Below are 12,344 nucleotides of genomic sequence, written 5' to 3' on the forward strand. Positions count from 1 at the left end.
CAGTTTCGTCACTAAATTCAACGCAAAACTGCGGTCAACTGCATCACGCCGGACTATTATTTATAATATATTTATTAAGAAACGCAAGGCAGTGGAACCAGTTAGTGAAAGTATTTTGAAGATTTTTCCCGAATTTCTTGACACTACATGGCCTTAGACAGTACACTGCCTTTGCAGAGCTTTCGAAAAAATACAAAGAAAAAAGACAAGTCGTTTGTGCAATCAGACTGCTGATTTATAAAAATGTATCAACAGGTCAGCAGAAATCAGGAAAAACATGAAGTAAACAATCGTAAGAGATTCATGAGTAATAATACTATTCTTAGTTTCACAAACTGCATCCACAGGAAAACATGCCAATACTCGTTTTTTTCTCTCCAGAAAAGAGGTATGTCTCAGTCATAAAGTAATAAATAATACCAATGGGCATTCCTGAGACATGGTACAGTGATAATGGAACCACAAAATAGCATCAGAACCAAAGTTTAATCCCAAAAGTAATAGTAAACTCCTGTCGTTGTTTGGTGTCCTGCACTGTACAAGAAAAAGTAGTTCCAGTAAATACTTCAGTAAACAAAAAGATCTCAATAAATGCACCATAAATGAAGTTTCAAATGACCCGTACAAGGTAAAGAAAGTTGGAATTCAAACGATCGCTGTGGATGTCGACTCTGTAAACAATGTGTCAATAGACGATATGCTATTATTATCTCAAACAACTGAAGCACCGTTGTCAGAATTTCTTCCTGGAATCAACAAAAATGTACAGAAAATAAAGACATTGAGTGTAAAGAAATGTGACAGCTTCCTCAGAAAATAGTTCATTTAGAAAGTGTCATCTGGAGTGGTAAATATTTAGCTGCCACACATGTATAAAAATATAATATAAAAAAAAAATCAAAGTTGCTCCCACCATGGTCATAATAAAAGATATAACTGAAACACCTTCACTGATGTGTTGATCGTGGCAACTACAATAGCCACTGCTGGATCGTCCATGGACTACGCTGCCTTTTTCTTCCTCCTGCCTTTACCATAGCCTCGTCCGAACCACCCCCCATGCACTGCAGCGGCTTCTGTGAGGTCTGTGGCATCAGCGGAGGGATCTTGATCCCGACGGTGGCGGGTGATGACTTCACGTGTGTGGCTGGCTGCATCGCTTGGCTGTAGGGGTGTGGCCAAGGTGAAGATGGGGTCTTCTGACCTGAGCGGAGAAGGGAGAGAAGAGAATGAGAACTGTGCTTCGATGTCCACGTCGACCCCCTGTCCCCTGCCAAAGAGGCCAACAATAGGAAGCTCCATTACAGCAGAAGGTGACTTTCATAAATGGCACTTCAAGGGAAGCACAACTCCCTCACCTGTCATAGGCTGGAATCATAATGTTGAGCTCCTCCATGAGAGTTTTCATGACGTCATCACACTTGCCGTTGATTTTCAACACAGCTAGGTCGTCCTTTGGGGTCCACTGAAGGATGCAATTTCAATTATCATATTTCAAGATGAAGAATTAAATGCCTAAAAAAAAAGACTTACTTGAAGGTTAACAATGTACAGCTTTGGTCGCTTGCTCGCTGGTCTGTTCATGCACCATAGACAAGCATATTTCTTAAGCACCTACAGGAAACACAAAAATAAATATGGTAGCAAAATGAAAACATTATCTGATTATAATATTTTCTGTGTGGAGTCATAATCCTTCATTTAAATTAAACCAAAACCTTTAGACTGGAGCCCAAGCACAGTATGACATCTGCATTCTGGGCAGCCTCTGCAGCACCCTTCCAGTTGAGAGGCTGCTCCAGCGTCCCCCTCTCTCCAAAGTGCACTATAGTGTCCCTGAGTTCGCCTCCACAGTGGGTGCACTCGCGACCCGTCCCGTGTCGGTGTAAAGATGTTCGCTCTGTTACGTCAAACAATCGCACGTACTCCCTGACAGGCGAGCAGGATGTGCAAACCTGGGGAGAAAGCCAGCATGTTAGGGAAACTGGGACAACACAGCTGCCCATTGCACTTTAGCCTAAATTGTTTTTGAAGTTTCAGCAGGTTTGTGCATCAGAAATGGAAAATAAATAAAGAGCAATCCTGTGAAAAGACACACCATGTCATTTAAAAAGAAATAAAAAATGCACACTCACTTCAATAAACATGTTTCCATGGAGCTCTGACAGGGCTGTTCTAGGGAGTCCACTTCGTAGATGAAGCCCATCACAATTCTGAGACACGACATGCTTCACCTTGGCAGAAACATCAGCACAAACAATTTAAAATATATATGCAAGTCACGACCAAGAAATTACAACCAAAGTCTTACCAGCATTTCCTTGTAAAGCATTCTGATACACATGTGGGTGAAGGTGGGATCTGCTTTACTGAGGTCTGAGGAACTGTGGGCCACAGACAATAGATGAATTAAACCAAACAGGTTTTGCTTCAAAGACTGCACAAGTCTCCTCACCTTACTGTCTGACCCTTCTGTAGCAGCGTCCACACACCGTTAGGGCCTCTGTAGTCTGGGATGGAGGCTGCCTGAGGTGGAAGACGAGATGAGCCACCTGGCAAGTGCAAGTAGGTAAAGCGGACAGACCTACCGTGCTGATGCCGGCTCCAGTGTACACCACCAAATGTTTCGCTTGTTTGACGGCTGCGGCCAACTGTCTGACTTTTGTTTTGACCTCTTCTGCAGAATCAAATACCTGAGAAATAGAGGAACATTATTGACCATGACCCAGTACTTGTAAATTAAGTTCCAAATTGGAGAATATTAGTCGCAGTTCTGTCTATTTAAAATTGTAATTTAACTCAGTTTATATTCCAGTACTCTTTTCAGTCAAGTGGGGTTGGTCAGTAACAGAGCAGGGAGCAAGTGGAAGATGGACAGGTGAAGTTACAGGATGGAAAGATAAAGAAGGTGGTGGGGGGGTTTGAAGTACTTAGGCTCAACTGTCCAGGGTGATGGAGAGTGTGAGAAAGAAGGGGGTGCAGGCAGGATGGAATAATTGGAGAAAAATGTCAGGTGTGATGTGTGACAAAAGAGTGTTGGCAAGGATGAAGGGGAAAGTGTACAAAAGGGTGGTGAGGCCAGCAATGTTGTATGGTTTGGAAACAGTGGCACTGAGGAAAAGTCAGGAGGCAGAGCTGGAGGTAGCAGAGATGAAGATGCTGAGCTTCTCTCTGGGAGTGAGCAGGATGGATAGGATCAGGAAGCAGTAGATCAGAGGGACAGCACATGTGGTCAGGTGTTTAGGAGACAAAGTCAGAGAGGCTAGATGGAGATGGTTTGGACATGTACAGAGAAGAGAGAGCCAGTCCTTTGGTAGGAAGGTGTTGAGGTTGGAAGTGCCAGGCAGAAGGTGGAGAGGAAGGCCAAAGAGGAGATTTATGGAGGTGGTGACGGAGGACATGAGGTTTGTAGGTTTGAGAGAAGAGGAAGCAGAGGACAGGGTGAGATGGAGGAAGATGATCCACTGTGGCGACCCTTGAAGGGAGAAGCCGAAAGAAGAAGAAGAAGTCTGTAAAACAATCAGTTATGTATGATATGTTTGTTTCATCCAACAACTGTAGCTCTAGATGCAACAATTGTTTTGTGTGGTTCTCTTATTTTTCTGGTTTCTCTTTATTTTTTTGTTGACAGTTTACAGTGGAGCACCATGCTAGTTTGGAAACCCAGACAAGTTGACATCACAACATTTTATATTCCTGATTTCAATTTTGCAATTGGCAGTCAAGTAAAAGCAATGACCCTGCCGCCAAAGTTGCTGTCACTGTTCTCAGATTGAAATGTTCTGTTAGTATTTGTATTGTTTTGTGGTATGATTTATAGAGGACTATACCAAAAACTGAGGGACTATAAAGGCAACTTCTTCTAAATATTAACGATAGTGTATAACAATATATTATTAAGAATCTCATTCTTGGTCTAAGATGTATTAACACACTTAAATTAATCTCATATTATCATCAACTGGAAGAGAAGAGCCATTTCATGGGGATTTCTTTTTCCAGGAGTCCAGTAATGTGCTGTTCCCTATATTTGTTGACCCAGCACAGGGCAGGTGGCTTGAATTGGATCGGACAACGTTACATAGAGCGGTATGCAGCCACGAGACACCTGACCTCCTCTTGTTTCCTCTTGAGGACACTTCTCCGGACCTGTCTTCTGCACAGTTCCTCCACAGCTTCGGTGTGAAGCAGCAACGCTGCCGCCTCCTCTTCAGACCTCTCCGCCTCTGGTTTCTTCAGGACCCGTCCAACCTGCAGCAGACACCGGGCGTCATGTCAACAGAGCCACACACAGCATTGCTAACCGCTTCTTAGCGTCAAAAACACCCGTTCTCACCAGGCGAAATATTTCTCTCTGACTTTCCCGTTGCAGCATTTTCGCCTTCTCTTTTGCCTTTCGTTCCGCCCGAGACAGAACCGCGGAGTCCGGATCCTCAGCCATCCTGACGATAGCACCAGCTGAGGAAGCTAATCCTTCAAAACAAAGCTGAGGTAGCCGGAAGTGGGATTTGTTAACTGCACGTGAGAAAACCTGACAGCGCCTCCTAGTGGAAGATGTGTAGAAGGTTAGCGGCGATCAAAACCGGATTCATCGGGTCTTTGATCAGCTCGAGAAATGGTGAGCGCATTTAAATTTCATATATAAACTAAACGCATCCACCATGGATGTGATAGCTGGAGCGTTGCTAGAGCTAAACACTAAAATAAAAAAACGAAAACATCACACACCATGTTCAGTTACTTGACTGAAATTAATATCCAAACACTGTGCTTTTTTTGAGAAGCAATACATGTTAATGATAGATGTACATTTGGAGGTTTCACAGCATCCATTTCACACAATTTAAAGTGAAATATATTTATTGAAAAATCTCATTAAATACAAATTGTACAAAAAGTCAGCAAGAAAAAAACTCTTGTCTATAACAGGCAAATATTAAAGGCAGCCTTTGGGAAAGCAGTTGTGAAAACAACAGTGCAGATCTACAAAAAGAACAGTCAAAAGCAAATAATTCTATTTCAAACTGACTGTGGCTCACTGCTGAGGAACAGCAGTAGTAAAGGCTTGTTATGCAAGACAAACAAAAACTCAACAGATGTTTAATAAAATGTTGGTCAGCGAAAGGTAAAAACTTTGAGTACAAACAGGTCTGGGAAAGTGTCTCATCTTAACTTCTGCAATATTCATGACCTTGCCGGCGGCTTTATTAGGAATCCTCACTGGGACCAATTAGACAGAGTGTCACCGGAGTCTTGAGGAATTGGTGTTCTTGGGAGTCCCTCTGAGAATTTACTCTGAACTGCCCTCTTTTGGGTTTCAGCAGTCGCTCGCTGGAGTCGCTGTTCTTGTGTCCGGTAGATACACTCCCCTGGTTACACTCGCTGCCGACTTCTGAGCGAGAACATAGAAGTCAGAGAACAACGTTTCTGGTAGGTATTTGAAGTGGAATCCTTTCAATATTGAATATTAATATCACTGCACTTGGCACATAATACAACAGCACTGTTATGCATGTGTGTTTGAGCAAGATAGAGCAGTGTTAGAAGCAGTTTAAAAGCAGTAAAACTCACATGACCTCTTCCTCTCCAGTTGCTTCCGTGTAGCAGCCGAAATAAACTTCTTCCCTCCAGAAGCACGTGTGGGGACAGCCTGAGCACAAAAGCACACGTTACACATTGCACTGTATAAGGCTGGAAAATGGTTTATTATTTGACAGGGAGCTCATATAAGGGACAAAAAAGGTCAGGACTTTGACGCATCACTCACTGCAGACAGCACACTAACCTCATCCTTCAGCAGTTTTTAAACAAACCCAGACTGTAACCAACCTGACGCCTGAACTGCTTCTCTCTCAGCAGCTCTCTGTCCAAGCTGATCAGCTGCATCTTCTCCTCGACCGACAGGCTAAAGAATATGTCGTAAACTTCGTAGCGTAAAGCTTGTAGCTGAAAAAGAATGACACAGCGGGTGACATGAGGGTGAGGGAGGTGAACAGAGGGATGTTGTATTAGTACCTGCTGAGCAACTCTGGCCAGTAATATAGAGTCCTGTTTGCTATAAACCTCTCCACTGCAGGAACTTTGCTGCTGGAATCCCAGAAGAAAGGTCTGCATATCCTGAAATGTAGCATAGTACGTAGTATGTGTGAGCATTGAAAGACATAAACAAATGAACTGAATGGATTTTATATAAAAGAATGAGCAGAAAGTTGTCCAAATGCATTTGGAATATAACTAAAAAGGCTCTCGTGCGGACTTGGGACATCTGTGTTATCGTCCAATCCAATCTCTGAACGCCTCTGCATGCTAATCATTTTTATTTGTTTTATGGCGGCGCCGACAGATGTGGTCTTCACTCACCCCAACGGTGCGCACCAGCTGTGCCACCCGCTCCGTTTTGAAAAGCCTGCGAGTTAGGAAACCTTTCACAGCTGCCAACAGCAGGGGGCGGTGGTGCTCCGGGAGACAGACGGACGGCTGGAGCGGAGAAAGAGCGATGAGCAGGTGAATAATGAGAACTGGAGGGCAGGACAGAGGAGAATGCTAATTCTATCAATGACAACCAATTAATTTCCTGCATGGACTCTCAAGGTCTTATGGCTGACATCTGTTTAGCAAATCAACCCGCGTGGACGTGCAGCTTGTAGATATCATGGAGAATAAAAGGCATCAGCTCTGGATGCTTTGTCACTCACTTGTTGAATCTGAACTATACATTAAAAGAAGGTAGGTGACTGTAGTTTGTGCCAGTCAGTGATAAAATTCAAACCTTCAAGGGTGAGTATTTGTTGCTCTCACGGGGGGCTCAACCAAACAATAAGTTAAATGAAACAGATGACAAAAAAGCGGCTTTTCATATCAGCAGCATGACTGAACAAATAAGATAATAGTACCCGAGAGTGGGCAGCAGAGGTCACCTTGTCCTCAAGACGTGAGCACGGCAAGGATACGCTCCGGGGGAGACCGCAACGCATGGTCAAAGCCTAGGAAGGTGACAGACGTACGGTTAGAGGAAAACAGTCAAGATGTGTGTGTGTGTGTAAAGGAATGCCGGCATACATTTGGGAACGGACAAGGTCAGAAAATATCCAATTGGAAAGGATGGCAAATGAGGCAGAAGGAAGAAATTAATTGAGGGTACAGAGAAAGAGACAGAAGGGACCTGGAAGATAAAAACGACAAGAGGACACAGTGGCGGTGAGACAAGACAAAAAAAAAAACACAAGCGGTATGAGGCAAAACAAAAGGGAGGAATAAGAAAATGGGAAAAAAAAAGGGAGGGGGGGGAGGAGGGCGGGGGCCATTAGCCGTGGCACTTGGCGGGACTATCTGGCACTTAACCACAGACGCTCATGAATTAAACAAATTATCCTTTTCTCTTCTGTGTCAAGTCCCTCGCTCCTCTCTTTCCTCTACCACAGTCCGGCCAGACGGCTCGCTCTCGTCTCATCGCAATTGACGGAGAGAGGGGAAGAAAAAAAAGAAACTTTTTATTTAACAGATTACAGTAATTATACTGTGGTAAGGGACAGACAAATTAAACTGAGACTGTGATTAATAGTGCAAGGACACCGACCAAGAACAAATAGAGAGCCATGCTGTAGATACAGGACCTGGAAGCCAAAGAACAGCAGGCGCCCTTGGAGAGCGCCCGCGCGCGCTCTCTCAGACAGAGAGACCACGCCAGCACGCCTTTTAGGGAGGTAATGAAACACTAATGTCCGCACCCCTGTGTTTATTTTGCCCTGAGGAAGTCTGCTGTCCATCTTATGGATGCACACAAATAAGGTCTCCAGGAGCACCTTTTGTTACAAGGATGCGAAGATCTCTGGAGTTCAATTTAATGAGCCTGTAAATCAAAAGTGAAGTTTGGCCGCTGTAAAGTGCGATTGCACCAAATACTGCTTCATCTGTCGACGAGTAGCTGATGCAATTTGGTGCAAGACACAGACTGAGGAAATACCAACATGGCGTTGTTGGTGTGAGGATCACTAGTTCAGAGGCTAGTAGCCGTTCAGTCATGCAGGAAAGAGGTCTCACCTGGAGTAAGTCTCTCTGCTGTCTCCTGTGCTCATCCTGCAAGGCTCGGATCTGCTCAGCGTGGATCTGTTTCAGCAGCTCTATTGGGTCCCCCTGACGCTCACATCCTCCCAAAGCTGGGAAAACCAGGAAGAACATTGGTACGTTGCTAATGAGCAATATTATTTTATTTATATTTTTGTTTCATCCAACACCACCTGAGCTGTAGCTCTGGATGCAACAAGCGTTTTGTGTGGTTCTCTTTTATGTATCTAGTTTCTACTTATTTTTCTGTTGACAATTTACAGTTAGCTCCACCACCATGTTAGTTCACATCACAACACTTTATGTTCCTGATTCCGATTTTCCAGTTTACAGTCGAGTAAAAGCAGTGACCCTTGCTGTCATTGTTCTCAGATTGAAATGTTCTGTTAATATTTCTATTGTTTTATGGTATGATTTATAGAGGACTATACAAGAAACAGAGGAACTATAAAGCCAACCTCTTGTAAATATTAATAATCAACGCTTGGAAGAGTTGTCAATCAAAACTAAACTCCAGTTCTTTAGCTAACTTCACCCCAGCTCACGTGAGGATTGAATTTCAACATGAGAATTTCAACACACTGGCGTCATCCTTACCTCGGTTCAAATCAGGTGTGGCCATCAAAAAAGCCTCAGAAGTGGCATCTGCACGTCTGTGTTGAATCTCCTCTGCCTCGTTCATGAGAAGCCTCCGTTTCACCTTCAACGTCCCGCTCTCAACCCCAGCACTGCTGTCCGGGGTCAGGTGCATCTCATCACGGTGCTGAGTGATGGATCCCACATCAGATCTGGACGATCGTTCAGATGGTTTATTCACACCACATGACTGGTCGAGGGCCATCGAGGAGGAATCGTAATCGTCACCAGAAAGTGCTCCAGCAGTGACTTCCACTGGATTTCTAAAAACATCAGGCACACACTTCCACTGCGCAGCAGACAGTTTGTGTTTGTGCTGCTGCAGGTTGGAGCTGATGTGGAGACCAGCACCTACTTTTGTCAGTTGTTTTTTCCTCTCCTTGGCGATGTTCTTGACCAGCAATAGCTCTGATACATTTAATGACTCACAAGCACCTTCACTGTCAAACCTTCGTTCTTGTCTTGATTCCTCATCGATGCTAAAAGGACGTTCTCCTGGAATTTTTGATGGCACCCCGGCCCACTCTGCACAGTTTTGGCTGCCAGAGTCCATTCCTTCATCGCAGTCGCTACAGGTTCCAGGTCTGCGCCACTCATCAGTTTGACCTTCAGCGTTTGTGACCGCCGTGGATTCTACATCAGAAATAACCTCTGGACCAGACAGCTCAGACTCTACTAGGTTTGTGTGCAGTGAACTTTGAGACAGTTGCTGCGTTTCATTGGCTTCCACTCCACCTGCAGAGTTCTCAGAGTTTTCACGTTCCATCCTGCTGCTTTCATCAACAACCTGGAGCTGGTCAAAACTTATTTTCTCACACAAGATGTCCGATCCCCCAACACTCTTTGAGAACGTGGGGGCCAAAATAGGAGGAAACCTCCGAACTTTGGAAAAGAATTTCGGGTGAGGGTCGCTTGGTTCACTCTTCATCTTAAATGGTTCTTGGATCAGGGAGGTTTTGGGTTGGTCCTCATTTATGCCTAGCGGCGTAATGTTCAGTTTATTATTTTTGAGGGTCATTGAGGAAGGAAGGGTCTTTCTCTTCTCTTTGAGAGTCTTTCGCCATTCACTAACAGCCTTCTTATAGAGGATGTGGTCATTCTCTTTATCCGAGTGGCTCAGTTCCCTGGATCTCTCCTGGGTCTTGCTGTTTTTGGCCTGGTTCCTGAGCATCCTTTGCTGCCGTCTGTATTCCTGGGATTTCTGAAGCAAAGCCTGTAAGCTCCGACGTTGAGGTTTTTCAGGCGGTTGTAAATCTTGTAGTTCCTGTCTGTGCATAGATACTGAATTTCCTGAGATTTTAGTGATATTCTGAGCAGGGATGGCACAGGGCTGACGGTCTGAAGTAGGCGTGTCGGACGGGATGTCACATTCAAGCCCTGTAGAAGTAGATGCATTATCACAGGCCGTGTCCTTGGCAGCTTCTTCAAAATAATGGTTGTTCTTGAATGAGCTCGAGCAAATGTCTCTAACAGCTATGTAGTCACTACCAAAGGAGAATTCTTCACCACTCCTCTCCAATTCCTCTGCATCAAGAGGTGGATAGTTGATAATGTTTGGTATTTGGGCCATTGTGTCTAAGGAGCTGCTACCATAAAACTCATCCATATCATGTGACTGTTCAGACGAACCAAATCCCAGGAACTGCTTCTGAAGATCACCTATCTCAGAAAAATCACTTCCACCTTCGGGTTGACTGGCATCACCAGCGGATAGTGACAAGCAACTTGCATCGTTGAGTAAACTTGACTGATTGTCTTGTTGGCCATCAGGGTGCTTTCTAAGGACTTCATTGTCGTTTTGAGAACTCACACTTGTGGCAAATAAGGCACTAGATGTGGATGACAACTGAGAGGCACCTTCTTTCCCATGAATCGTAGAAGGCAGATTCTTGTTCATCAACGATTCATCAGTAGTGTTGTGAGACAAAGCGCTGTTGCCCAAGTTCAGTTCCTGAAGAAAGTTGTCCAAGGACGGTGAATTTCTTAGCTGTAAGAGAACAAAATTCAAATTGAAATAAAGTAACACATCACAAGATTGTCTACATTACAGGAGACACATAGCCAACAGCCCCTCATACATACAGACATGGCATTGCCAAATGGTGGTACCACTCACCTGCACGGTGTCCAGAACATTTTGCACAAAAGCTTTTATTTGCTTCTCTTTAATTGTTCTGTGGATACCAGTCTTCAGTGCAGCGTCTCTGTGCTGCTTCATCTCCTCCCGCTGCTCATCCGAGAGCTGCCACAAGACACAGACAATATTACCAAGTGGTTTATTGCGACCTTCTTCTTCTTCTTATCCTTTCGGCTTCTCCCTTCAAGGGTAGCCACAGTGGATCATCTTCCTCCATCTCACCCTGTCCTCTGCTTCCTCTTCTCTCAAACCTACAAACTTCATGTCCTCCTTCACCACCTCCATAAATCTCCTCTTTGACCTTCCTCTCCACCTTCTGCCTGGCAGTTCCAACCTCAACATCTTCCTACCAATGTACTGGCTTTCTCTCCTCTGTCCATGTCCAAACCATCTCCATCGAGCCTCTCTGACTTTGTCTCCTAAACACCTGACATGTGCTGTCCCTCTGATCTACTGCTTCCTGATCCTATCCATCCTGCTCACTCCCAGAGAGAAGCTCAGCATCTTCATCTCTGCTACCTCCAGCTCTGCCTCCTGACTTTTCCTCAGTGCCACTGTTTCCAAACCATACAACATTGCTGGCTGACCACCGTTTTGTTTTTGTTTTTCCCTTACATCCTTGCTGACACCCTTTTGTCACACATCACACCTGACACTTTTCTCCAATGATTCAATCCTGCCTGCACCCGCTTCTTTCTCACACTCTCCATCACCCTGGACAGTTGAGCCTAATTATGTCTAAGCCCCCCACCACCTTCTTTATCTCTCCATCCTGTAACTTCACCTGTCCACTTGGCTCCCTCTCATTCACACATATGTATTCCGTCTTACTGCAGCTAACCTTCATTCCTCTCCTTTCTAAGGCAAACCTCCACCTCTCTAGCTTATCTTCCACTTGCTCCCTGCTCTCACCACAGATCACAATGTCATCTGCGTGCGTGTGGGACCCTAATTCTGAAATCAATGCGTCATGATAAATATATCTTAACTCTTAAATATTCTGTTACTTTGAACCAAAACTTGAGCAACAGAGTACATTCATACCAGCGGTGGTAGTATCGCCCTTCCATGGAAGCGGATAACAGAGGGCCTTGGCGATGGGTTGGAGTTCTCCTTACTCATCCTCAGGTGGTTCAGGCGAGAATGTACAAACTTCTCGAAATCCTCCATGTAGTCACATTAAAAGGCGGTGGTGTGTAACTTCGAACATTTGACAGTTGCTAACGTACAATGTTCTTTTCCGACAGTGCTCCCAACTAAGTAAAGAGTCATGTATTTGACCACCATGTGCAACAATAAATTGAAATCTAAAGAAACGCCAGGATTAGCGCCACCATTAACGACACCTTTGAAATATTCAAAGTAGATTCAGAATGTAGCCGAGAGAGCTAACCAAAACAAACCGCCGTTTCGCCCGCCTCTCTTTCCGGCTGTTGCCGCTTTGGACATAGTAGTAAAACAAGGAGCGGATTTAGAACCGGATCGTTTCACTGAGGCGAACACTACG

At 44.6% G+C, this 12,344-nt stretch overlaps 2 protein-coding genes across 5 annotated transcripts; both read right to left on the reverse strand.

Moving 5' to 3' along the window:
- Window positions 1–218: 218 nt before the first annotated feature.
- On the reverse strand, window positions 219–4,481 carry LOC128754241 (NAD-dependent protein deacetylase sirtuin-7-like). Its single transcript, XM_053856717.1, has 10 exons — window positions 4,337–4,481; window positions 4,114–4,251; window positions 2,589–2,693; window positions 2,456–2,526; window positions 2,312–2,384; window positions 2,136–2,234; window positions 1,719–1,955; window positions 1,534–1,614; window positions 1,359–1,465; window positions 219–1,204 (listed from the first exon to the last, which is right to left on the reverse strand). Exons 1-10 carry the CDS (start codon window positions 4,439–4,441, stop codon window positions 1,003–1,005), a joined length of 1,218 nt encoding a protein of 405 aa, XP_053712692.1. The 5' UTR covers window positions 4,442–4,481; the 3' UTR covers window positions 219–1,002.
- A 403-nt stretch (window positions 4,482–4,884) lies between these two features.
- On the reverse strand, window positions 4,885–12,262 carry LOC128754506 (uncharacterized). 4 transcript variants are annotated; one of them, XM_053857175.1, is made up of 10 exons: window positions 11,882–12,262; window positions 10,817–10,942; window positions 8,662–10,687; window positions 8,041–8,156; window positions 6,918–6,983; window positions 6,361–6,477; window positions 6,016–6,117; window positions 5,830–5,946; window positions 5,572–5,650; window positions 4,885–5,389 (listed from the first exon to the last, which is right to left on the reverse strand). In XM_053857175.1, the coding sequence occupies exons 1-10, from the start codon at window positions 12,005–12,007 to the stop codon at window positions 5,208–5,210; spliced, it is 3,057 nt and encodes a 1,018-aa protein (XP_053713150.1). In that variant the 5' UTR covers window positions 12,008–12,262; the 3' UTR covers window positions 4,885–5,207. The 4 variants fall into 4 exon arrangements, with proteins under 4 accessions (XP_053713150.1, XP_053713149.1, XP_053713151.1 ...); XM_053857174.1 differs by having other exon boundaries at window positions 6,894–6,983; XM_053857176.1 differs by having other exon boundaries at window positions 5,233–5,392; window positions 5,577–5,650; window positions 6,894–6,983.
- Window positions 12,263–12,344: the final 82 nt, after the last annotated feature.

This window comes from Synchiropus splendidus, chromosome 2 (assembly GCF_027744825.2).
Source record: "Synchiropus splendidus isolate RoL2022-P1 chromosome 2, RoL_Sspl_1.0, whole genome shotgun sequence".
NCBI lineage: Eukaryota > Metazoa > Chordata > Actinopteri > Syngnathiformes > Callionymidae > Synchiropus > Synchiropus splendidus.

Coding starts and splice junctions, on each gene's coding strand:
- LOC128754506 (XM_053857174.1), bottom strand. CDS start 12,007: ATGGAGGATTTCGAGAAGTTTGTACATTCTCGCCTGAACCACCTGAGG. Junction 10,943..11,881: donor GGGCGATACTACCACCGCTG/GTATGAATGTAC, acceptor GTCTTGTGGCAG/CTCTCGGATGAGCAGCGGGA. Junction 6,478..6,893: donor CCTCTGCTGCCCACTCTCGG/GTACTATTATCT, acceptor TCTCCGCTCCAG/CCGTCCGTCTGTCTCCCGGA.
- LOC128754241 (XM_053856717.1), bottom strand. CDS start 4,441: ATGGCTGAGGATCCGGACTCCGCGGTTCTGTCTCGGGCGGAACGAAAG. Junction 4,252..4,336: donor AGAGAGAAATATTTCGCCTG/GTGAGAACGGGT, acceptor TGTCTGCTGCAG/GTTGGACGGGTCCTGAAGAA. Junction 2,385..2,455: donor CAGAAGGGTCAGACAGTAAG/GTGAGGAGACTT, acceptor TGTGGCCCACAG/TTCCTCAGACCTCAGTAAAG.